This window comes from Lissotriton vulgaris, chromosome 4_1 (genome assembly GCF_964263255.1).
Source record: "Lissotriton vulgaris chromosome 4_1, aLisVul1.2, whole genome shotgun sequence".
NCBI classification, from domain to species: domain Eukaryota; kingdom Metazoa; phylum Chordata; class Amphibia; order Caudata; family Salamandridae; genus Lissotriton; species Lissotriton vulgaris.
The window spans coordinates 1,611,608,993-1,611,633,205 of record NC_141691.1 but is presented as its reverse complement, the minus strand read 5'-3'; the positions used below and the strand labels follow the sequence as shown (position 1 = coordinate 1,611,633,205).

The 24,213-nt window shown below is 46.2% G+C and overlaps 1 protein-coding gene across 4 annotated transcripts in view; it reads left to right on the top strand.

Annotated features, from left to right (window-relative positions):
* TRPA1 (transient receptor potential cation channel subfamily A member 1) overlaps positions 1–24,213 on the top strand; it is a 913,216-nt gene that overhangs the window by 801,721 nt on the left and 87,282 nt on the right. For all 4 annotated transcript variants that reach the window (XM_086965876.1, XM_086965877.1, XM_086965878.1 and 1 more), the window contains exon 26: positions 20,985–21,104. In XM_086965876.1, coding sequence (XP_086822002.1) covers positions 20,985–21,104 — 120 coding nt within the window. The remainder of the gene's footprint in view (positions 1–20,984; positions 21,105–24,213) is intronic.

The window sequence follows — 24,213 nt, the reverse complement described above, 5'->3', positions numbered from 1 at the left end:
TTAGGATAACTTATCTACTTTATTAAAGAGGTTTTTGCATATGACAGAACACTGCAGCCAGCCAGGCAAATAAGATGTATCTGAAACTAAGTATGCAGACCACAAAAGGGAATGGTATGAACTTACGCTGCAGCCCACACATGGCATTACGTTTCACACCATTGCTCCTCCTGTGATATCCTACTATTGTTCTTTTGAAAAGTAAATGAAGCCAATTTGGTGTAAGCAATTTAGCATCATATTGGTGAAGAATGACATTACCTGTGAGATATATTGCCAGTGTCACAGTGCCCATAGTCAAAATAACAGAAAAGACCAACCTGATAAGGTAGGGCAGTACTCCAAAATATATCCTCTCTCGCAGTATCTGATTAAGAACAGCCAATTGGGACTTGATTCAATGGACATGACTACTTATAGGATATTAGTTAAGCATAGGCAGGCTGGACTACGAAAGCATTTTCTGTTTTCAACTCTGAGGAAGAAATTGGATTACTGGTTTGAGGGGGAAAACCCTGCTCAAACAACCACAATCCTTGTTAGGGTGAAGTCACAAGCAAACCCCAAATTAACTTGTGTTCAACCCTCTGGTAGGTTGTCACAGAGCAGTCAGACTTAACTTAAAGGCAATGTTTAAAGTATTTATGCACCTTTCCAAACAGTAATGAAGTGAAAACACAACACAAGGAGAACCCCATCAGATTAGAAATGTTTTAATAAATGAAACAAAATCCAATCAGTAGAACTAGATATATACAAGTGAAAATAGCGCCCAAAAGCACAAAGCACCAAGGGGCATATATGAAGGGGTTTGCATTGCATTTGCACCATGCAATGTGGTTCCTACCCATCGCAATCTAAATAATGTGATTTATCCATCCACGCAAGTCTACTTTGCTTGGCCATGAGTGGCTTGATAAATCAGAAGTAAAGCAAGGCAAATCACTTCATTATGTTACTCTGCCCAGTGAAATGTTCCATGGGTGTTGCATGGGTATTCACACGCAACAGCAATGGATTTTGATGCATTCACACATTTACCATTACTGGTAGCTCTGGGAGGGTGCCAAAATGATACGCCTTTCCAGGAGAGGCGTAATGAGGAGTAATATCTTTATTTCTCCTTGTTACTTCTTATGAATGTGCTGCATTTTGCAGCACACATATAAAAAGAAATATGCTGCAGGAAATTGTTTTTGTACAGGAAGAAGACCCTCCCTGAACAAAAATAATGCTGCATTCAACTTAGGCACCCTTGCACCATTGCACCATGTACAAGGGTAACTGTGTTGGGACTAGGCAGCCTATTGTGTGCCAGCACTGGGGAAAGGACAGGAATGTGCAGTATTAATATAAATGTGGGGAATTACCACCCTTTACCTCTAATGCAGCACAGCAAGATGACTTGCTGCTCTGCATTGCATTACTTTCTCGCAAATAGGCCCCCAACTGTGATTATCTGGTATCTCCACACCGGGACAAAGTCACAAGCTTAGGCTGACAGTGATGGAGCGCGGGCTGGCTACAGGGACCCAGTTATCCCCGCTGAACAAGAGAACCTTAAATCCTAGTTGTAGAGGGTTGTCAGGTCCCTCCTTGAGGATGCATCGTGCAGCCATGGTGATGTGATTGCTGGGTCCGGGATCAGTCACACAGCACTGGTTCCGGGGAGCAGTGAGGCTGTGTCAAGGGAGTATCATGCACTAGCTGCTTCTGAAGTAGTTGCATGACTTGTGATGGGAAGTCCAGCATTATTGTTCTGGATACCATTGATGAGGGGCTGGAAATGTGATTACCTGCATTGAGATGGGGCCTCGCAGCAGTGATTCCGATGGGGCTGGGTGCGACAAGTGTAAAGCAGAGTCCATTCCTTGGGAGTGCTCACAGCAGAGGCAATGTATTGGTTCTGGTCAGGGTTGCACAAAGCAATGGAGGAGATACATTGGTTCTGCTAGATCCAAAGATAGGCGGGTAAAGCACCTTCAGGCCCACTTTCAAGGGTCCAAGACTTTTGTAGCACCATTTGGCAGGGTGGGACTCACAGTTGTAGAGCGAAGGTGCTGGTTACACATGACCAGCCTTTGATGTCACTCTGGTGGTCCTTGGTACAGGTTGCAGGTCCAGTCCTTCTCAAACGTGCAATCTTGATAAGTTTCCTGAAGATCAGCAGGTCCTGGGTCTGTCATAGGCAGAGGGGGAGGGTGTTGCAAGTCTTGGCGGCGAGGTGGGAAAATGATCTGTCGCCACCGGTACCTCGACGGATGCAGGGGACAGCGGCGAGTGCGAGGTCACCTGAGCGAAGCTGGCAGTTTGGGGTGTAGAAGGTGAATCGTTCGTTGAGGTACACTGGTCTGGCATTGTGGAGTGATTTGTAAGTGTGGATGAGGAGCTTGAAGGTAATCCTCTTGTTGATGGGGAGCCAGTGCAGGTCTTTCAGGTGGCTGTGGTGTGGCTGTGGCAAGGGATGTCTAGAATAAGGCCTGCAGAGGCGTTCTGTATGCGCTGTAGTCGTTTCCAGAGTTTGGCTGAGGTTCCTGCGCAAACAGCGTTGCTGTAGTCCAGCCTGCTGCTGATGAGGGCTTAGGTGACCGTCCTTCTGGTTCCGGTGGGGATCCATCTTTAGATCTTGCAGAGCATGCAGAGGGTGTTGAAGCAGGAGGAGGAGACGGTGTTGACTTGCTGGGTCATTGACAGCGATTAGTCCAAGATGACCCCCCGGTTGCGTGCGTGGTAAGTGGGCATTGGTGCAGCCCCCAGTGCGGCCGGCCACCATGAGTCATCCCAGGCAAAGGGGGTGGATCCAATGATGAGGACCTCAGTCTTTTCCGAGTTCAGTTTCAGGCGGCTGTTCTTCATCCATTCGGCAATGGCCTTCATACCTTTGTGGAGGTTGGTTTTGGCGGTGGTTGGGGGCATTGGTGAGGGAGAGGATCAGCTGGGTGTCATCAGCGTATGAGATGATGTTGAGGTCGCGCGATCGGACGATCTTGGCGACAGTGCCATGTAGACGTTGAAGAGTGACGGACTGAGGGACGATTCTTGGGGCACGCCGCAGATGATCTTGGTGTCTTTAGATCAGAATGGAGGGACGCAGACATTCTAGAGTGCGCTGGTGAGGAAGGAGGTGCTCGAGTGCAGGGCTTTGTCGCAGATTGCTGTGTTGTGAAGGCATGTGTGTAGGGTGTGGTGACAGACGGTGTCGAAGGCGGCCGAAAGGTCCAGGAGGATGAGGGCTGCAGTTCCTCAATCGTACAGCAGGGCCTTGATGTCGTCGGTGGCGGCGATGAGGGCTCTTTCAGTGGTGTGGTTGCTGCGGAATCCGGATTAGGACGGGTCCAGGATGTTGCTCTCTTCAAGTAAGGAGGTCAGTTGCCTGTTGAGAATCTTCTTGATTACTTTGCCGGGTACAGGAGTAGGGAGATGGGCAATAAGTTCTTGAGGTCCTTGGGGTCCGCCTTGGGTTTCGGGAGTAGGGCGTTGATCTTGGCGTGCTTCCAGCTCTCCGGGAAGGTGGCAGTCTCGAAGCAGTTGTTGATGATCTTGCAGAGATGGGGTGCAATGGTGGAACTTGCTTTTTTGAAAATGTGATGCGGGCAGGGGTCTGATGGTGAGCCGGAGTGGATGGTGTTCATGATTTTGATGGTGTCGTCGTCGTTGATGTGAGACCAGGAAAGCAGGGGGTCGGTGTGGCTGGGGGGTTGAGTCTGAGGCGTTGGTATCTCTGGTGGGGGGGCCTGGTTGTTGACGCTGTCATGGATGTCAGTGATCTTGCGGTGGAAAAAGGTGGCTAGGGAATCGCAGAGGTCTTGTGATGCAGGATGTCATTGGAGTTGGAGTTGGAGCTGGTGTTGGAGAGTTTCTTCACGATGTTGAAGAGCTCTTTGCTGTTGTGTGCATTGTTGTCGATGCGTTTATTGAAGGAGGACCTTTTGGCGGTTCGGATGAGTTGGTGGTGTCTGCGTATGGTGCTCTTATACTTTGCATTGCTGCCTGGTGTCTTTTAGTGGTGCCACTTCTTCTCGAGCATGTGATAGGCCTGCCTGGATGCCTGGAGGTCGATGGTGAACCGGTGCGTCTGTTAGAAGGTTTCTTCATCGGGGGGAGAGTGTTGGCACAGTCGTAAATCCATTGCCTGAGGTTCTGGGCGGCAGTGTCATTGTTGGTGGTGCCAGTTGATGGGTTTCGGCCGAGGGTGGTGATTGGCTGGTCTCCGGTGACTTTGTTCCAGCTGCGGCGGGGGGCCCGTTATGTGTGGTGGTGCGCAGTGGGCTTCTCAAATGTGAAGTGGATGCAGCGGTGGTCATTCCAGTGGAGTTCAGTGGTGTGGCTGAAAGTGATGTGGTTGCAGGTGGAGAAGATTGGATCAAGCGTGTGTCCGGTGGAGTGGGTGGGAGTCGTGACGAGCTGTTTGAGTCTGAGTTTGGCGAGGTTGTCAGGCATGGTGGTGGAGTTGCTGTTGTTGGTGTTCTCGAAGGGGAAGTTCAGGTCTCTGAGGAGGATTTAGTCTATGGACGCATGGGCATGGGTGCTGACGAAGTCAGCGATGGAGTCGCTGCACTGTGGCCGGGGGACGGGGGTTTGTAGATGAGGGTTCCTCTAAGGGTGGTATTGGGGTCAATGTGGATCTGGAAGTGCAGGTGTTCTGCGACGCTGTGGGTGTCATCAGTGGTGGTCGAGATTCTGAGGGTTTTTCTGTGGACAGTGGCGATTCCTCCTCCTGCTCCGTTGGTACGGTCCCTGCAGGTGTTCTTGTAGCCATCAGGAATGGCTATGGCGATGTCGGGTGCCGAGGAGGGGTTCATCCAGGTCTCTGTCAGGAAGGCGATGTCCGGGGAGGAAGAGTCGAATAGGTCCCAGAGTTCGATGGCGTGCTTGCGGGTGGAGCAGGTGTTGAGTAGCATACATCAGAGGTTGTTGCGACCTCCCCGGTGAGCGTGGTGGTGGCTTGGAGGCTGGTGTAGCTGCAGTACTGGCAGGAGAAGGGCCCTTGGTGCGCTTCGGGGTGGTCCGGAAGCAGGTGTGGGTTCGGACCGCATTGAGTGTGTGAAGAGTGCTGGTGTCGTAGCGACGACGGGTGTCTGGCGTTGGGCGCATTACAGGTGTAGACGGGCGCAGAAGGGCTTTCCTTAGGTGGGCCAGTGGCGCACCCGCGCAGTGGCCACCATACAAAAGGGGATGTGGGAGGGGAGAGCAGCTGGGAGGTGGGACGAACGGGCGAGCGGGGGGCAGGGCCACAGGGAATGCAGCGGTGGGAAACGGGAGAGCAGAACAGGCGGAGATTATAAGGCAACACGGCAAAATAACAGTACAAAAGGAAATCAGCCCGAACTGCCAAGCCGAACTGAAAACAAGCATCTTGGGACAGGTTTCTGGGTAACACCCTTCATCAGCCAGACTAGCTAGAATCCAGTAGCAAAGTGAGCAAGGAACCCACGTCTGGGCGTACTCTGTCAACTTTGGCCCAACTAAGCAAACAAAAGGAGATGATGGATGGAGAGCTGACATATTTCAGACACTCACCCCCAGTCACTGATCTGGGTTGAATCCATTATCATTCTTTAGCTCACTTCGCCACCTCAGTTCAGACCCAGCTATATGCAAATCATTCTTTATCCTGTGCCTCATGGGAACTGTCCAGCCCGAACTGCCAAGCCAGGCTTTCCCTGAACGTGAAACAAGCATCCTGGGACCAGTTTCTCAGCAACATCCTTCATCATCCAGGCTAGCCTGAATCCAGTACCAAAGTGAGCAAGGGACCCACGTCTGGACATACCCTGCCAACTTAAGGAAAACAAAGCAAACACAAGGAGATGACAGAAGGAACGCTGAAACTTTTCAGACACACACCCCCAGTCACAGATCTGGGTTGAATCCATCATCATTCTTTAGCTCACTTTGCCATCTCAGTTCAGACCCAACTATATGTAAATCAGTCTTGAGCTGTGCTTCATGGGAACACTCCATCCCGAGCTGCCAAGCCAGCTCTCCCCTGAACGGGAAACAAGCATCCTGGGACCGGTTTCTGAGGAACACCCTTCATCAGCCAGGGTAGCTTGAATCCAGTGGCAAAGTGAGCAATGGACCCAAGTCTGGGCATACCCTGCCAACTTAGGGCAAACAAAGCAAATAAAAGGAGATGATGGATGGAGCGCTGACATATTTCAGACACTCACCCCCAGTCACTGATCTGGGTTGAATCCATTATCATTCTTTAGCTCACCATGCCACCTCAGTTCAGGCCCAGCTATATGCAAATCATTCTTGACCCTGTACTTCATGGGAACAGTCCTGCAGGAACTGCCAAGCCAGGTCTTCCCTGAACCGGAAACAAGCGTCCTGGGACCGGTTTCAGGGTAACACCCTTCGTCAGCTAGGCTAGCTTGAATCCAGTTTTAAAATGAGCAAGGGACCCACGTCTGGGCACACCCTGCCAACTTAGGGCAAACAAAGCAAACACAAGGAGATGATGGACGGAGCGCTGTAAATTTTCAGACACACACCCCCAGTTTTCTAAAAGTGGCATTTTCAAAATGTTAATTCAAAATCTGATTTTACCAGAATAGAGGATTTTTATTTTACAATTCCAAATACACCATATATGAATCACTTACCTGTTCCCATTTGGAATTTATCCTTATTAAATGTAATAAGGTAGCCATACTGTTATCCTGTGGGAGAGGTAGGCCTTGCAATAGTGAAAATCAAATTGAAGAGTTTTTCTTCATCAGGACATATAAAAAGTACTTACTTTTTTGATACATTGCACTCTGCATTATGGGCTGTTTAGTGCCTAACCTAGGGTTGACTTATATGTATTAAAAAGAAAGGTTGAGAACTGGCAAATAATTGATTTTGCCGGGTCAAAATGGAAGTTTAAAACTGTGCACAGAGGCAGCAATTGCAGGCCTTATACAGGTTTGCAAGGCTACTTAAGTGGGTGGCACAACAAGTGCAGCAGGTCCATTAGTAGCATTTAATTTACAGGCCCTGGGTACATGTAGTAACACTTTACTAGAGAATTATAAGCAAATTAAATACGCCAATTCCGGATAGGCCTATTTAACCATGTTTTAAGGAGTGAGCAGATGCACTTTGCAATGGTTAGCAATGAAAAACTGCACAGTCCTGAGGCCAACAAAAATGAGATCAGAAAAATACAGAGGAGGAAGGCAAAAGTTTGGAGGAAGATCACTCAACGACTAACAGGTTTAACATATATCATTATTATCGTTCACAATTGAGTTGCTGTGAAACAGGTCCAATTCAAGTTGCATATTTTGTGAGCCGTACTTTGTGTTTAAAAGATCTGCTATATTTTTTATTTTGCTAGTAGATCCACAGAAACCTGCTCTTTAGGACTTAAAGCAGATTTGTTTTTGTAAGGATAATGCTTTTTCACGATCTTTAAAGCAAAACATCTTCTTTTCTAGTGAGTAAGAAGTCAAAGAGGTAAAGGGAGCAGGCTAAGTTGAAGAGGCTTACTCTTAGCGATACCCAAATATAATATTTTGACATTTTCTATGCAGTTGTAACATTTTAAAATATTCTGGAAACCTCTAGGAACCTGCTATTTTGCTTAGTGGCAGTAGCGCCTAGGAATGTATTCCTGATGAATGTTTCACAAAACACCAATAATGTTTGCATTGTAACCTCTCTCCTTTTAAGAAGAGCTGGGTTGTGTGTCATTTATAAACAGCTGCTTATGTGAAATCATCTTTAGGTGACGTTCAACTCCATTAAGTATGCAACTAAGAAGAGTTACACCGTTATGAAATTAGTGCATTTGGATGTTTTTTTTTAACCCACATGGACCTGCCAGGAGAAAGTTCCAAATGTTTACTTCATTGATGTTCAATGTTTTTCCACCCTTCAAGACAAGTCACAAGGAGGCTGGGCATGCCAACCAGAGTAAAATGATCTTGGACTGGCCTTGACAACGGGAGAAAATATTCTCCTTTAGATATTTATTTTATTTCTGTATTTATATTTTACGTTGAGATACATTAAATACAAGATAGTTTACATGTGGCAGATTCAACATATGGCAGGAATTGTTTGCATCATTATAGCATGTGCACCACCATACCGATATGCTGTGGCTTCCGGATATTAGGAGCATGTCAAAAAACATGATATACATATACAATTGCCGACAGGCTATTGACGGATTGTAGATTGCCCTTTAAGTGTATCACATTTATTCATGTGATTTTATTATCAGGGCATTGATAATGCAATTCAAACACAGAATTCCAAACAACAATTCAACACATTAAAACAGCATTTTGCTACTCTAAAGATTCCCATTGAGTGAATCCCAACCCCTCTTGTCGTATGCCCCCCTACTCATGTCCCCGCCTCAGAATTTCGAATTCTCCTAAGCTTCAGGCCTCTCCTGATTTAGTCTCTTGGGGGCAGATTTATGAGGCCCTTGCGCCACGTTTACACCGCTGTTGCGTCACGCAAGGCGGCGTAAACGTGGCGCATCCCTACGAACGATTTACAACGTGACGCATCTAGGCAGATGCGTCACGTAGTAAAGCCCTGCGCCGCTTGTGGGCGTTCCGGCGCAGGGTGGGCGTTCCGGGGCAGGTGCGCCTCGCAAAAGTGGCTGAGTGAAATCTATGAGATTTCACTCAGTCACTTTTAAGCCAATGCTGCGTCAAAAGCCTGCGCCTGCTTGAAGCAGGCGTAGGTCTTGACGCAGCATTGTTAAAATGGGGCACCCCCGAGCCTTGCTGGAGCTGCGTCGCGTCTGCGTTTTTGCACCATGGTGCGCCGCATTATAAATGCGGCGCACCATGGCTGGCGGAGCTGTGGCGCACTGTGGCGCATGTTAACTGGCGCATCCCTGGGGATGCGCCAGTTAACATAAATCTGCCCCTTGGTTTGTTGGAGTTGGCCTTGTGCTTGGTGTCGTCTGTGATGTGAACTGTTCACAGTTAGTTCCTATCACCACCTTGTGATGTGTCCCTGTCCCGCTCTGGCCCCCTGTGTTACAGCGCCACCATCATAGTCTCCCAGGTCTGTGTAACTGTATATTTGCGAAAGCCGGCTACGTCTTCTCAATGTAGAGCTACTCTGGTGAGGGAGGATGTTTGTTCTTCCATCTTCGGGTGACCAGTCTTTTTTCTACTATGAGGCCTAGGTCTAGAAATCTAGATGTGGCTTTGTATTTTCTGGACCTGGGAAATACCCCTAGTATGCACTCCTCCCATGTTTGTAATCATGGGCGGCCGGTGCATTCTGACTAACAAGACACAGCCTCTTGCCAGTATTGGTGTAGTAAGGACCACAGCATTTGAAGAAGGTTCGCTCCAAACTGGTCAAAGTGTGTGCATGCTGCCGATGTTAGTTGAAAGTATTTTTTTATCTCAACCAGTGATAAATATGCTCCATGGATAATAAAAAACTGAATAATGCGGAATTTTGCATTTCGAGAGATTTGCGTTGTACTTGGTCAAATCGTGACCCATTCCTTTTCCTCCCACGGCCTTCCTCTATCACCCTCCCAGGTTGCGCACAGTGACACAGGAGGTTTTAAGGTGTGTGATAATAGTGCTTCTGTTAGCCAATGCACCATGTAGCTGCCTGTACCCATGATGTGCAGGTATTGCGGTACTGTTATAGAATTATATAGTATGAATTGGCCTGGTGGCATACTGGTGTCATGGTTTAATCTCTCGAATGGTAGTAGTGTTCCGTCCTCGTATATATCGCCCCTCAGTGGCATGCCCAGTTCTAGTGCACCGCTTGTAGTCCCCACTTCACTCCTCGTGGTGCAAGAAGGGGTAGTGCAGGTACATAGTGGGTCGTCTGTCTGGTAAGATGTAGACTATGTCTGTAAAAATCGTAAGCAAGGGCCAGGGAGGTAGGAGAAGGAGGCCTAGCCATAGGATGGAGTAGGTGGCAGATCCTGTACAGTGACCATGGCAGTTGTACAGTGGCGGTATCAGATATTTGAATTCCTGCTAGCCACTTCATTACCCACTGGAATTGTGCAGCTAAGTAGTATAGTTCCAAATTGAGTACTGCCAGGCCTCCTTTTTCCATGGGCGTGTAGAGCTTCCATAGAGCCACTCTGTGGTGCTCCTTGTTCCAGATGAAGTCTCTGAGCATTTGTTCCAGTTCTCAGAACGTTTTTGGCCTGGACGTTGATGGGCAGATTTGTAAAGTAATACAGAAATCGTGGCAGTGCTTCCATTGTACCTATGGATATTTTGCCCATAACATTTATTGGCAGTGTTTTCCAGAATTTTATTTGGGACCTGATGATTCAAATGGTCCTGGTAAGATTACCATCCAGTATGTCTTTTGTGCTGAGATATAGGCATGCCTTTTTCTAATTTACTTTTTGGCCCAACAGATCCGTGAATTGTTGCAAGGTCTCTGCTATGGCAGCTGGCACATTATCCACGTCTCTAATGTATAGCAGTAGGTCGTCTGCATACAGGGATACCACGGGGAGCCCATCTCCCATGGAAATGCCGCTGTCATTGCCCTTCCTACGGAACTACACTGCAAGGGGTCTCATAGCCAGTGAAAATAATAAGGGAGAAAAAGGGCATCCCTGTTTAGTACCTCCATCTATTGATATGCTCCCTGATATAAGTCACCCTGAGCGGACACGGATGAGAGGCTGCGCAAGCAGTAGCCTGACCAGATTCAGAAAAGTTGCTCCAAAACCAAACTGGTGGAGGACTGCAAACAGGTAGGGTCATTTGAGTGAGTTGAAAGCCTTCTCTAAATCCAGGACCAGGCAGCCCGAGCTGGGCCAGAGGTGCTTGGCATATTCTTGAAGGCTGAAGAATCTCCGTATATTGAGGGAGGTGTTATGAGTTTGCACAAATCCAATCTTGTCAGGGTGCACTAGTGACTAGACCAATGGTGCTAGTTTGGCCAAAGATTACAGAGGCTAACATTTTATAATTTGGTTGAGGAGCACCAGCGGTCTTTAGAAGCCCAGCTCCAATGGATCTCTATCTGGTTTTTGGAGATATATTAGCAATGATTTGCGCTGCATTGCCGTAAGTGAGGAGGATGACAGTGCAGCATCATATGCTGATTTTAATTGGGGTACCAGCAGCATGGCATATGCCCTGTAGGTGGAAGGCTGTCTGGGCCCGGGGACTTCCCTGTTGCCAGGGCACGTATGCTAGCTAGGATTTCTTCTGGGATGACAGCTGCGTCTAGCTACAGTCGCTGCTCAAGGGTTTGGCTGGGAAGGGCGATTTCCATGAGGAATTGGCGGATCTTTTAAAGTGATGCTGTGGTGGTGGATCTGTACAGTTCTGTGTAACGATTTGAAAATTCAAAATGTATCTTGTTGCGCATATAAGAGTGTTCCCTGTGGAGCTCCAATGGCTTTTATGAGTGTCCAGGCATCCTCTTGTCTGATAAGTCAGGCAAGCAGGCGTCCTGCTTTATCAGCAGTGTTGTGAGTAAATGCTGAGTGTGATACATAATTAAGGCATCTTAATCTCTCCAGCAACCTAAGATGTTCTGTTCTATTCTTGTGAAGTTGTGGTCTCAGTAGTGGGTCCTCAATTTCTTTAGTTTTGAGGTGGATTAACCCTTCCTCTACCTTCTTAATGTCCGTCTCTTTAACTTTGCGCAAATCTATTTGCTTGTTTAGGCAGTGGCCCGAATTACTACTTGTTGGCCTGGCATATGCTGTCCACTAGTTATAGTGGGCAACTTGCACCAGTCCAAACAACCCTTTAAAGGTTATAGGTTAAAGACAAACTTATTTGAAAGCTCTCCTAGTGGTAGCTATGGAGAGCAGCCTTCAGGCTAAGTCATGAAGGAATGTAAAGCAGCTTTTTTTTACCAGTCTATAATCTCTTGAATGACCAAGTGAAAGGAGAACCACACCAGGTATATATATAAAATATATGTATTTATTCTAAACACACCCTACTAGTCTCTTCATGAGGCTAGAGGTCAAACATATATGTTACACTTAATATATCACAGTAAATTAGCACAATATAAGATGAGCCCTAGGGGCGGTACCAAACCATATACTATGAAAGTGGTGTAAGAACTACGATGTGACTAGACACAAGGCCTAGAGCCTGTAGAATCACTGGGACCATAAGGAACCACCCAAGAAGTGACAGAGGGGACCCATGGGAGAAGCGTGCAGTGTGAGAATACAGCCGAGAGACGCTGTTCGCTTCTATGGGGAAAGTTGTGTTGGATATTTAAAGATTAAAGACACTTAGAAGCGGACTTTGAGCATATCCCTTTAGACTTAAGGAGTTCCAGGGCCAACACCCATGGGAGCACCGTAGTTCTCGAGTTACCTCACCTAGGGAAGTAGGGTGCAGAGGTGTCTTTTGGTGTCGGGAATCGTCGTTGATTTCAATGGCGATCTGCTTCAAAGTGCTGCGGCCGTCGAAGTGGAAAGTGTCCGGTGTGATCCAAGCCTGGATCAAAGATTAGAGGAACCTGAAAACAGAGGGGATAGAGACTCGGTCACTGGCCCTTGACCAGGGGCACCATAGATGAATGCCCACTGATGTCTGGTGATTTCAGGTTGAAGAGGTGAAGCTTGACTCTGCAGCCATGAGGACCAGCAGGCGTCAATGACAAGCAGGAGTTGAATTTGAGCTGTTGAGTGTTGCTGTGTAGATGACGGGATTGGACCCAACCAGCCTTGGCAACAGCAACCCACGCAGAAAGAGAAGAATTGCTTTGGTGCAGACCAGCAAGGTCTGAGGAACTCACCAAGTGGTGGAGAGTCAGGGCACATCTGGAGCAATCAGAGAAACCCAATGAAAATCAAAATTGCCTTCTCAGGGACCCACCAGTCAATTTACCATGGATCGCGAAGGTACCTTGAGCGAAAACACAAATGGCCGGCTCACGGAATACTCATGGAGTGTAGGATAGCAATCTTTAGTGGAAAAGGTGCTCGGGTCTGGGCTACAAGTAACTCAATACACAGCCGCAAAAAACATGGAGAAGCTGATGCACTTGAAAATGTGTACAGTGTCCAGGGGTTCCGGTTCCAAGGTACCCACGAAGGATACGGGTCTCAGCTTTACTGGGGACTCAGGTTGGCCTTGAGGAAGTCTGGAAATCCACCTCCTGGGCTGCAATTACTTCGGAGTCCAACAGGAGCTTCGGAGATGCAGACCCGTCAGATGCGTCTTCGGTGCCTGCCAGGCAGGGGAGTAACTCCTTTACTTCAAGGGAGATTCTTCTGTCATCTAGTCGTGTAGATCATCGAAGTTCCAGGATATCTGTAGCAGAGTTTTGTCCATGTGTAATCTAAAGTCCTGTAGTCAGGGGTTCCTTTCAAGTTGCCAGTGTGCCATCCAGGCTTTTACTGTCCTCATGGCTATTGTTGTGGGTGTGCCAGGAAGGGGGTAAAGGAGAGGTCAAGAGATAAATATAATACACAGTTAAAGTCCCCACCTAGAAACCAGGGTATACCATGAGTGTTGGCCAGATAGTGAATCTAGAAATGTGGACTGATCTGTTTTGGGTGTAAATATAGAGCCCAGTATGATGTGTCACAAGAATGTATCGCCCCTCAGTGCCTATCGCAGATTTCTTGTCTTGAAAGGTGGTGCCCGGTCTAATCCAGAGAATGGCTCCCTGGGCAAAGGCTGGCCTTTCCACCTTCTCTATAGGTTCACTATTTCTGTAGCTCTAATGTGTGTCTCCTGCAGGAGAACTATTTGGGCCTGATGCCTATTAAGATAGGAATATATTGAATATCTATGAGGGGGTGTGTGAATTCCCCGGACGTTCCAGGTGCATACCTTAGGGACTGTCATAGTGATGAGGGAATAGGTTCCATAAGGTGTCAGGTCAATGGAGCATGGCTGTTGCGTTTGAGTGGAGCCATGACAAGAGAGCCAAGTGGTATGATATTCTTGAGATCCTGTGAGTGCATAATTGGACTTATGTATTGTAACTAGCTAAACATATGTGAACTAACATGTTAAAGACCAGATGGGCAAAAATGCAAAGGGCATCCGTCCAAATGTTCAACCAGGGTGCTGTGCCAACTTTAGCTTCTGGGGTCAGGTCATGCATTTGTTGGATGTTCGCTTAATGTAGAAGTGTAGGTCCCCCTAGTAGTAGGAATGATCACGGGAACCAGAGCTGCATCTGCTCTTATCTGGGTTAGGATTTGATCCTGAAATCACCTGCCTATAGACTGTTTACTTGCACTGCGTACCCTTCCTGGCTCATACCCTGCTAGCATTTTATGTGAGTCAATACCTTATTTACAAGAAAAAGATATATGAGTAGATCATAAACATATCATGTTGTGTAATACTTGTGTGGTTCCAGTTGCTATGCAGGCGATCAGAATGGCATAGAGTCTAGTTCACCACTATATGATGTCATCTGCTCTTTGTGGTGTGACCTCTGGGCGGGCGCTAGAGTCTTGCGAGTAAGTGGCAGCGTCTACCGATGCCACATTGCTCCCACGATCTGGCAGGCTTTCCTCTGAAATCAAGTCACTGTGGTGGCCCCTCATTTCTGCTGCTGCCTGTTGTGTCTTAGGCTGATCTTGGATAATTTGCTCCACATTTGGTCCGTGGCACACCAGATGTGTCTTGTCGCTTGTGTATCCTTTCTTTGCTAAATCCTGGGGTGGCCCCTGGTTGCGATTTTCTTGTGTGCCTGTTGTAATCTTGCCTCTCCTTTTCTTATGGTAGGTCCTGCCTTGTCCTCCCCTACCCTATTGGTATGTTCCGCTAGAGCTTGCCTTAGAATGTTGGCAATGTCCTGGCAGTCTAGGAGAGATGGTCACTGAATAAAGATTGCTTTTACTTACATCTGCCTCAGGATCTTCATTACAACACTGGCGACGAGGACGGTGCAGGGGGCCTTACTGTCACCACCCCTTTCAGGGCTCTCTCCATATTCCTGTCACTCGTGTTCTATAGTGGCGTCAAGATCATGAAAGAACCTCCAGTAGTGATACTTCTCCTGGAACAGCCGGCTGGTGTTGCGAGGTGGTTCTGTCCTAGATGGTGGACTTTCCTTGCACACTAGAGATGTGAATGGGGCTGAAGTTCTACTTGCAGTTGGCTGTTCGTGATGGAACGGAATTTTGATGAGGTTCTTTTCCTTTGGGATATCCTCGGTGTAGGACACTCAGTGGCGAGTGTACTCCCTGAACTCGTTCCTTTCAGGTGTGCCTATGTGATGTGTATGGTGCCGGGCTGGTTATCCCACAGTGCAGGTTTGGACAACCTCCAATAGATGAGCAGGATTTGTTTCCACAGCCGGCGTAATATGTCACTGGTGCGAGCTGGTTAGACTTGCCATCGGAGTCCTGCCTGCCTCCACGTTGGTTTCCGCAAGCCCTGACCAAGATTTTTCTCCTGAGAGTTCCGTGTGCGAGACTACATACTACCCAGTAGCACATCCTTAATGGGCGTACCCAGCTGCTTTGAAGGAGAATCTCAGGAGATGCTCCTTGCGCCCCAGTCTCTTTTGAGCCGTCGTTGAACATTGGTCTAACTCCCGGCGCTCCGCCATTACACGCAGTTGTGCCTTGAACAACATGGAGTATTTAAGGTCTACGCCTTGTAGCAGCGTTTTACTTCTAAAAAAAAGAGCTGTCTTTGTTACTGTACCACTGCGGTGTAATCTGGGAAGAGCATTACATGGCTATTTGCAACTTGTAGTACTTGCTGCTTCTGCGACTCTTGTAGAATCGTGCCACTATCTTTATACTGTAGAATGCAGAACAGGAGGGGCCTGGGGCCAGAGCCTGGAGAGAGAGGCCTCGCCAGGACCCTATGTGATCTTTCTATTGCGAAATGTTTCGTAAGTGCACCTTCAGGCATTAGTCCCTCTATCCAGTTCCAGTACATCTATGACTGCATCTTTGCCTTCATCGCCCTTGGGCAAGCCAATCCCTCGGACGTTGTTCTGCCTAGCCCTGCCTTCAGAATCCTCGGCCCTGTGTTCAAGGAACTGCACCCGGGCCAACAGTTCCATCAGGCACTTCTCTTCTTCCTGCAGTGTTAGGAGAGAGCTCTTCTATGACAACCTCTAGTGTGTCTGGCAACTTCGGGTGGTCAGCATGCCTGAGGGTCACATCACTCACTACTGCATCAATCTTGATTTCTAAGGAGGTGCGTGTTTGCTCCATAGTGTTCCCCAGTCTAGTTTGCTGGACATGGAGTCGGTGGGAGCCTCTCCGGGCAAATTGTCTGTCTGGGTTCGGGGCAGGGGCGGATGACCAGCAGAGCCGCAAGTGCAGGAGCGAAGCTGGCCCATGTCTGGGATGTGCCGCCTTATTGTTCTCTGGGAGGCTGGTACGTCTTAACACCGCAGATGGTCATGCGGTACTGAGAAGCTCAGTCTTGTGTTGGCAGCTCGGAGGTATTGTTTTTACCTCTTGCTTTCAATTCCCTGAGGCCTATTTGGTTCATACAGGATCCAAATCATCACAATGTTTCAGTTCTTTATCTGGCGTCCTCACAACACTCCCCCGCATTGTAGTCACAGAGACTGCTTCATAGGGTTCGTTCTATCCGAAACTCTGGCTGCTGTTGGGGTTCACAGCTTCCTCAGTACTCAGTGATGGTTGTCCAGTAGCATCTGAGAGGCCAGGGCTGCGGTGCGAAGCAGGGCGGTTATCATTGCGGTGCTGATGATCAAGGTGTAAGTGGCAGCATCCGTCAAAGATCAGCGGTCGATGGAGTTGGCGACCATGGACCACGGCTGTGGTGTGGGAGAGGGCAGTGCTTCATGTAAATTCCAAGCGGTGCCCCAGACCACAATGCAGACCACAGTGGTGATGTCAGCTGGCAGGGTGAAGCGAGGCAGTGTGGAATGTAGTGCCCACAGGTCGCGGTGCAAGCAGTGTCTCGGTGGTGGCGGCGGTCGTCGCCGGTGAGACCAGGACTGCGATGCGAAGTGTGGCAGTGACTTCTGAAGTGCCTTCAGGTCAACAAACCACCGGCGGTCTTGGTGATAGAGTTGGTTTGCGGATTTCCTCTGTGACAGTGGAGACAAGCAGTCCCAGAGGCAGTACCCAGAGGAAGGTGAAGTCTTTGGTGTTCTTGAGACTTCTTGAACAGGGGGAAAGCTCTGCCTCAAGCCCTCGGAGATACTCAAACAAAGAAGTTACAGAAGTTCACTCTAGTCCTTTTTCTGCCCAAGACAGAAGCAGCCACTGCAGGCCAATACGGCAAAGCACACAGAAAAGCTGCAGTTCCCTCTCGCAGCTTCCCCAGGTCTTCTTCTTGGCAGGTGTCTGAGTCAAAAAGAGTTCTAAAGTCCTAGGCTCTGGGTCCCAATATTTATTGCACATTTCTGTTTGTTTTCTTGTGAGTTTTGAGCTTCATCCAAACCATTTCGCTCCTCCATGGACCATCTTTCTGGCTGGAGGTGGAGGTGGTATTGTGAAAGGCAGACCAAGCCTAAATAGGTACAAGGAAATCTCCTCCCACTAATCTAATTGCAGCCCAGGTTTATTCAGCCCAGCCCTAACTTATCTAGGAAAGGTAGGCCACACCTCAACCCTCCCCAGTGGCTGTCTACAGTGAATGCACATCCCTAGCCCCTATCTCTCCAAAGCCAGACATTAAATCCACAACCCAGCAGAGGCACACTGGAAGGTTAATCAAGAAAATGCCCACTTTCAAAAAGTGGCATTTTCAAACCCACAATTTAAAAACCATATTTACTAAAAGATGTGTTATAAAATATTGATTTCAGAGAGCTCAAACTTCATTTCTCTATTGTGTCTCATAGGGGATGTTATACATGTAAAATGTTACAAAGTTGATCCCATTCTTTCCTAGGGTACAGATATCAAGTTGATAGGGAAAAACGAATTATACTATCAGTACATGTCACACACGACCAGTAGATGTCCTACCTCTAACCTACACTGCACCCAAACCATGGGGTACCGCGGGCCTACCTGAGAGGTGCCTTACTTGTAAGAAAATGGAAGGTTTCAGGCCTGGCATGTGGGTGCAGTTGCCAGTTCGACATGGCAGTCTATAACTGCGAGCAGACACTGCAGTAACAGGTCTGAGAACCCTTTGAAGGGCTGCTTGTGTGTGTTGCTCAACCAGTGCAGCCTGCCCACTAACAGCATTTGATTTACAGGCCCTGAGCACACACAGTGCACTGTACTAGGGACTTAAAGGTAAATCAAATAAGCCAATCATGGAAACACTAATTCATTAAAAAATTTACATGGAGAGCTTGTGCACTTTAGCACCGAATTGCAGTGGTAAAGTGCCAAGAGTTCTAAAACCAAACAAAAACAGGGTCGAAAAGAGTAGGCCAATGAGCAAAACGTCTGGGGGTAAACCTGCTGAAAAAGCCTAGTCTAACAGGAATGCATGCTGAGAGTAAGACCTAGCAGATAGCCCACAGTCTCCACTTCAGAGAGGTACTGCAAGGTTTGCGCTAACCGACAAAGAAAGATAAGGATCACAGCAGGTTTCCATAGCAATTAGATAGCTCCAACTCGTATGTCTCATGTACAGTATTCAACCTGTCAAGAAGGATGGTGGGATCGAATGAGTCAAACACCCCTGGCAGATGTAGCAACACCAGCAAAGCCAAGAGTTGTTTGTTAATTATCTGTCTGGCATTGTTGGTGAGCCAACTGGTAATAAGGCGTGTACATCTCAGCTGTGCAAATGATGGTGTACATTGTTCACAATATAGCACCCGGTCTACAGTTGTGTAACTTATCAATGAGATAGGTGCCCCTGCACATGCATAGACTGATTATAAGTCAGCTAGAGCATTATCTCTAGGTAGAGCACGTAGAGCACTTCATCTGATCACAACTTGCACTGTGTTGCTGCACCCACAGAACAGGATTAACATGTGCAGTTATCCCAGTTCTAGTTTTAACAGACACAGCAATGCACCTTGTAAAAACCTGTGCTGGTCTGGACATATATTTCTCCAACCTGCAGCTATCCACCAGTATCTGTTACTGCCTGCTGAAGACTTGTGATAAATGGGAGTGGGAAAAGACCACTTATTTTGCCTAGAATAGGGATCTGCATGCATTTCTTGACCAGTAAAAGGGGATATTCTACTTTTATAACTCATAATAATCAGATTTAGCAAATGCCACCCAGAAAAGTTAATTTCTGCTTCCCTCTATCACTGCATTTAAATATGTCCAACTTGTCACTGGATACTTATGCTTATGAAGTCACAATTAATAACCTGGGATGGAATTTCTTTTTTACTTAGTTCTTTTAAGATGGTGAGATAAGACAGCTGAGACCCAAGTGAAGGCAAAAGGCAATCATGCTCATTTAAAGGTGCAATATTCTTGCTTCTTGTGGAAAACACAGTCACAACTAACATTGCCATTGGCATTCCCATCCAAATGGATGACTACCAAATATGGGCATAGCTAATCAGCATAGGGTGGGGGAGAATAGTCCCTCCCCAACTCTTGTATCTGAAAATGGTGAATTGCTTTTTGAAGAGAAGCCTTATTTTTCGACATATACCCCTTTCGTTCACAACTTGAACAATCACCACCAGCTGTTAGGACAGATTTACTAAATAAAAATGATGTTCATTTGTGTGAGTTTTAAATTAGCAAGATTAGGCCTTAAATTGACATAACTGGACTTAAATGAACATTAAATTATGTTTTATTTTTCATGATTAAAAGGCCTGCCAGTGTCCTTTTCGATTAATAGAAAATAGCAAAAATAGGAATTATTTTGTGTACTGTGCTAAAACAAAATGTCATTTTTTTGTAGCTTTGAAGGAAGCTGTGTTCTAACTGTACCCACTCTTTCAGCAAATCAAAGGTCTTTCCTGCGTATGATTCCGAAGGATCCATTCCATTGTATTGTACACGTGCTAGTGGTATTCTGTTGTTTTTAGGCTAAGGGCTACCATTATTTATGCTTTCTAAAGGTGTTCCTTACATTGTTGCAATTAATGGATCATGTCTTTATGAAAATCTGTAGGTGTTGCCATTATATAATTTCACACCATGTAATGACAGTAAGTTTCACTGTTTGCAAATCTATAACATGTGCTCTTTCTGGGATGTGTGACAGACGTTTTTGAGACTTCTATCAAACATGTCCCTAGGTTGGACTGTAATTTGATCCTATACTTAGACTTTTCCCTTGATTTATGACAGATTTAAACAGACTGACTAAGTACTGTTTTTGCTTTTTGTAATGATTCTTAAGTTTTGAATAAATCTTCATGGTTTTGACTTTAAATATTTTCCTGTGATGGTTTAGTTTATTTACCTTGGGCCATCATCCTTTGGAACTAATACAGCCCTCGTGCTGCATAGTAGCACTTCGCATTATATTGTCAAAAAGCGCAGACACAACTTATTGTGAAAACATTTGAGAGGCCACATAGTACAGTGTCATGGCAGATCTTGTCGGGATTTTCCAGCATGGGATCATATCACGATAGTGTCAGTCTCTTGCTTGGCTTAGATTTCTCATCCCATCTCAGCAAGCCCCCAAGATTCCTGGTCACAAGCCTGATGATGTGAACAGTGTAAGTGTCAGCAAACGTGCTCTGGACAACAGACACAGATGATGACACTGCAAAGGATTGCAATGCTAGTTCATTATAAAAGCCAGAACAGAGAATTGAAGTTGAAGATTCAGAAGCCTCAGTCAAAGCATCTATTGCTATGTGCAATTATTTGCAATATCCACCTCATTAGTAGCCAAACATATGATCCTCACTGCACAGTGTCTTTGTTTGACTCGCTAATTGATATGTGACGCCTAATGCCCTCTGAATAGTGAGTCCTGATACAAGAATGGCAAAATACCTTGTTAAAATCTTCTAGATTTATATTAGACATAGACACATATTAGATGTACATATTATGGGATGTAGCTTTAATACAGTGCCAAACACATTATACTGCTTTGTATCGTACTTCATATTGTAAGCTATATTGTCCTGCTTTTCATACATGTCATGTATGCCAGACGTTTGACTGTATCTACATTGTTTAGGTTAACCTTCATACCAGCTTAGAAAAAAAACTGCCTTATTGGTTTCTGAAGAGGGTGGATAAGACTTGCATCACTGTATATCCAAACAGACCAAGGATCTGGGGTCTGGCAGTCAAATCTGTAAGTATGAATCATATTGTATAAAATGCTTTCTTTAACATGCTTTTGCCCCATTTGTTCCTTATGTGGTTTGCTGATGGGAAGAGTATCTCTAGAATAACTGCAGTCCATATTGGACTTCATTATGAGTATCCCAGAATAACTCCTGTAATTTCCCCAGTCAGGAATTGCTTTTACTGAGTGTCACAGTACTTCTGGCAGGAAAATCAAAGGAATTGCAAGTTTTTATAGAGCAATATGTGAGAGTCAGCGTTTCTGCCCCAATTCTTGCATGTTTTCCCCAGTGTTTTAAATAGTGGTTAGGGTGGTTTTTTGAGCAGCTGAAATCACTTTGTGAAACGCCATAAATTATAATCTTGATGAAGCCGGTAACTACATCTACCGGCCCCATCTGGACTTCCTGAAACTTCTTGTCATTGTACCATTCATCTTAATATTCAACCATCTGCCCAAATCTGCCAGTAACTTAAATGATCTTAGGCAACATAGTGAAAAACCTGAAAATAATTAGACTAATATTTTAATATTAATTCTAAACATGCTGCTACTACTACTATATCATTATTACTACCATTACTATTACTGATGCAGCTATACTTTTACTATATAGTAAGGCCATAACTCAGCCTTGGAAAAATTGCTGTGGGCAAAGAAACACAGAGTGAGAGGGAGAGAAGAGTTACATAGTGCGCTTCACCTTTACACATCTCTAGCTATCGTATAGCAGAGCACATTACTAGTAGATTGGTCGTGGAATATCAGTTAACAGAAGAAGCTGATCTTCAAGTCTGCTTTTTGTTTGGTAAAAAATGATTAATATCTTACATTTTTGGTAGTTTTATTACAGAGTTAAGTGTCTGGTCCTAAATGTAGGAATCCTCCCATCACCGAAAAGAGCCAGGACTCTAAAGCCTGTGCACGATCCATAACCAATATTATTTGAGTGGATTTAGCAGGTTACCAGGACAAACATCACAGCACACAACAGCAGGTCCTCATGTCTCAGATTTGTGGGAAGAGCATTGTTTCGCACAGGCGAAGGACAGGCTTATCAAGGCCACGTACTGGTCATGACCCATTTTAACTGCTTGGGTCGACCAATGATATCGGTTTATTTTTTTTTGCCATGAACTCGAGTACTCCGAAGGATCTTAGCACATAGAACTCACAGGAAGTTAAAAGATGAGATTCTCTTCCTGCAGCAAGGTATGGAGCTCAGTACGTTCTATGACTTTTCTCTACGGATTTCCCTGGCTCGTGTTTTACTTATCGCTCGCTTTTGGTAAGAAGATATATTTTCCTTCAAAAAGTCCATAGGACGAAACAGGTGTCGGCTGCCAGTTTGTTTCACCGTATTGATAAGTGAAAGATCAGAAAATATAAGAAAGAAAAATTGAAATGGACTATCTATGATTACTTTCATGGTTACTAACCCATACACTTTATGGACTGCTTTCCATGTGCCTCTGTATTTGTGTATTCATATGGTTATCTCTGAAGAGAGTTCTGTTTCTAGATTGTGCATCCTGCAAGGGGCGAGAGGATTATTGCCTTGATAGTACAAAACACACTGCTTGTCAAGTCCATTACCTTCAGTGAAACAATTTACGTAGATGTGAAATTGCAAAGGGTATTGCCACCTGTTTCTTTTCGCTTTGAAACAACAGCATATTATAGACACAGATGTACAAATGGAAAAGCTGATCATCACCCCTTACTTCTCTTTCACAATGTTGGGTGTGCTGTGACCAGAGTCTCTTCATGAGACAGGGACAACAATTATAAAAGTTGAGATTCATTGTTATGTGGTTGTGTGGAGCAAACCACTTAGAAACGAAAAGGGAAGTAACCTTTGCTTATTGGAGAGAAACACTTCTGTTGAACTTATCATGGCCTAGGCTTCACAATGATCTCAACTAAATGTTTTAAGACATGATGTCTACTGGTTCTACAATTACTTTTGATTTGGTATTGCCTTATACATTGCGCCTGAACTCGAGTGGTGGCTTGCCCTCCAGGTATGTAAATGGAGAGGACCTACTGGATCATATGGAGCATATATGATCCAGCTACAGTACAAAATCATTGTTATTGAAGATCCAGAGTCACCAGCCATTTAGGAACCTGGCAAGCGATAAACACGCTACAACCCCCAAATCTGGCAGCATTGTGTGGTGGGACCCCAAACATGGGCCAAACAGACCCCAAACAATGGAGGCTCACGTTTGACCCCACAAAACCTACAGAGCGCCGCAGGTCTCACTCCGACACCAACAAGCCCACAGACAAACCACCAACACTATTTCGACCAGCAATATGGCAACATTGATGGCCGAGCTCAAGGCAGGCTTCGGTGCTATGGATGCCTGGTTCAACACACTTGCGGGCCGCATTGACAGACTGGGTGAGCGGCTAGACAGACATGTGGCTTTCCTCGAGGGAGAGGAGAAGAGGGTCTAGAAGATACCTCCACTACAATGCCAAGACGGCTAGACAAGATTGTGTGTGTGCTGAAGCAGGTAGCCATAAAAAATCAAGGGCCATATTATCATGAAAGGGCAATACATTATCGCCGCTTTTATCGGCAGGAAACTGCTGCTAAAGCGGAGATAATGGGCTTCATAATATGTCCTTTTGAATTCTCACAGAAGCCCAGGTTAACATCAGAACCTGGGCTTCAAAATGGGAGTTCACAAGGGCATTTAATCAAGCCCATTATCACCGCTTTAGCTGCAGTTTCCTGCCGATAAAAGCGGCTATAATGTATCACCCTTTCTTGATAATATGGCCCCAAGATCTTGAATCTATGTCATGATGCAATAATGTACGCGTTTCAGGAATAGCAGAAACCATGAACATGTGACGCCCTGAGGATTTCGCCGAGCAACTGCTAATAGACTTGTTCAAACACACCATCTTCTCTGCTACATTCACAGTAGAACGGGCACATAGATCGCTGGGTCCGTGACCCCTGGAGGGGATACCACCACAGTATGTAATAGCACGTCTCCTCTATTACAGAGACAGAGAACCACATTTAGGCTGTCGCATGAGAAAGTCCCCCTCAGACATCAAGGCAGCAATATCTTGCTGTTCCCTTACTTTACTC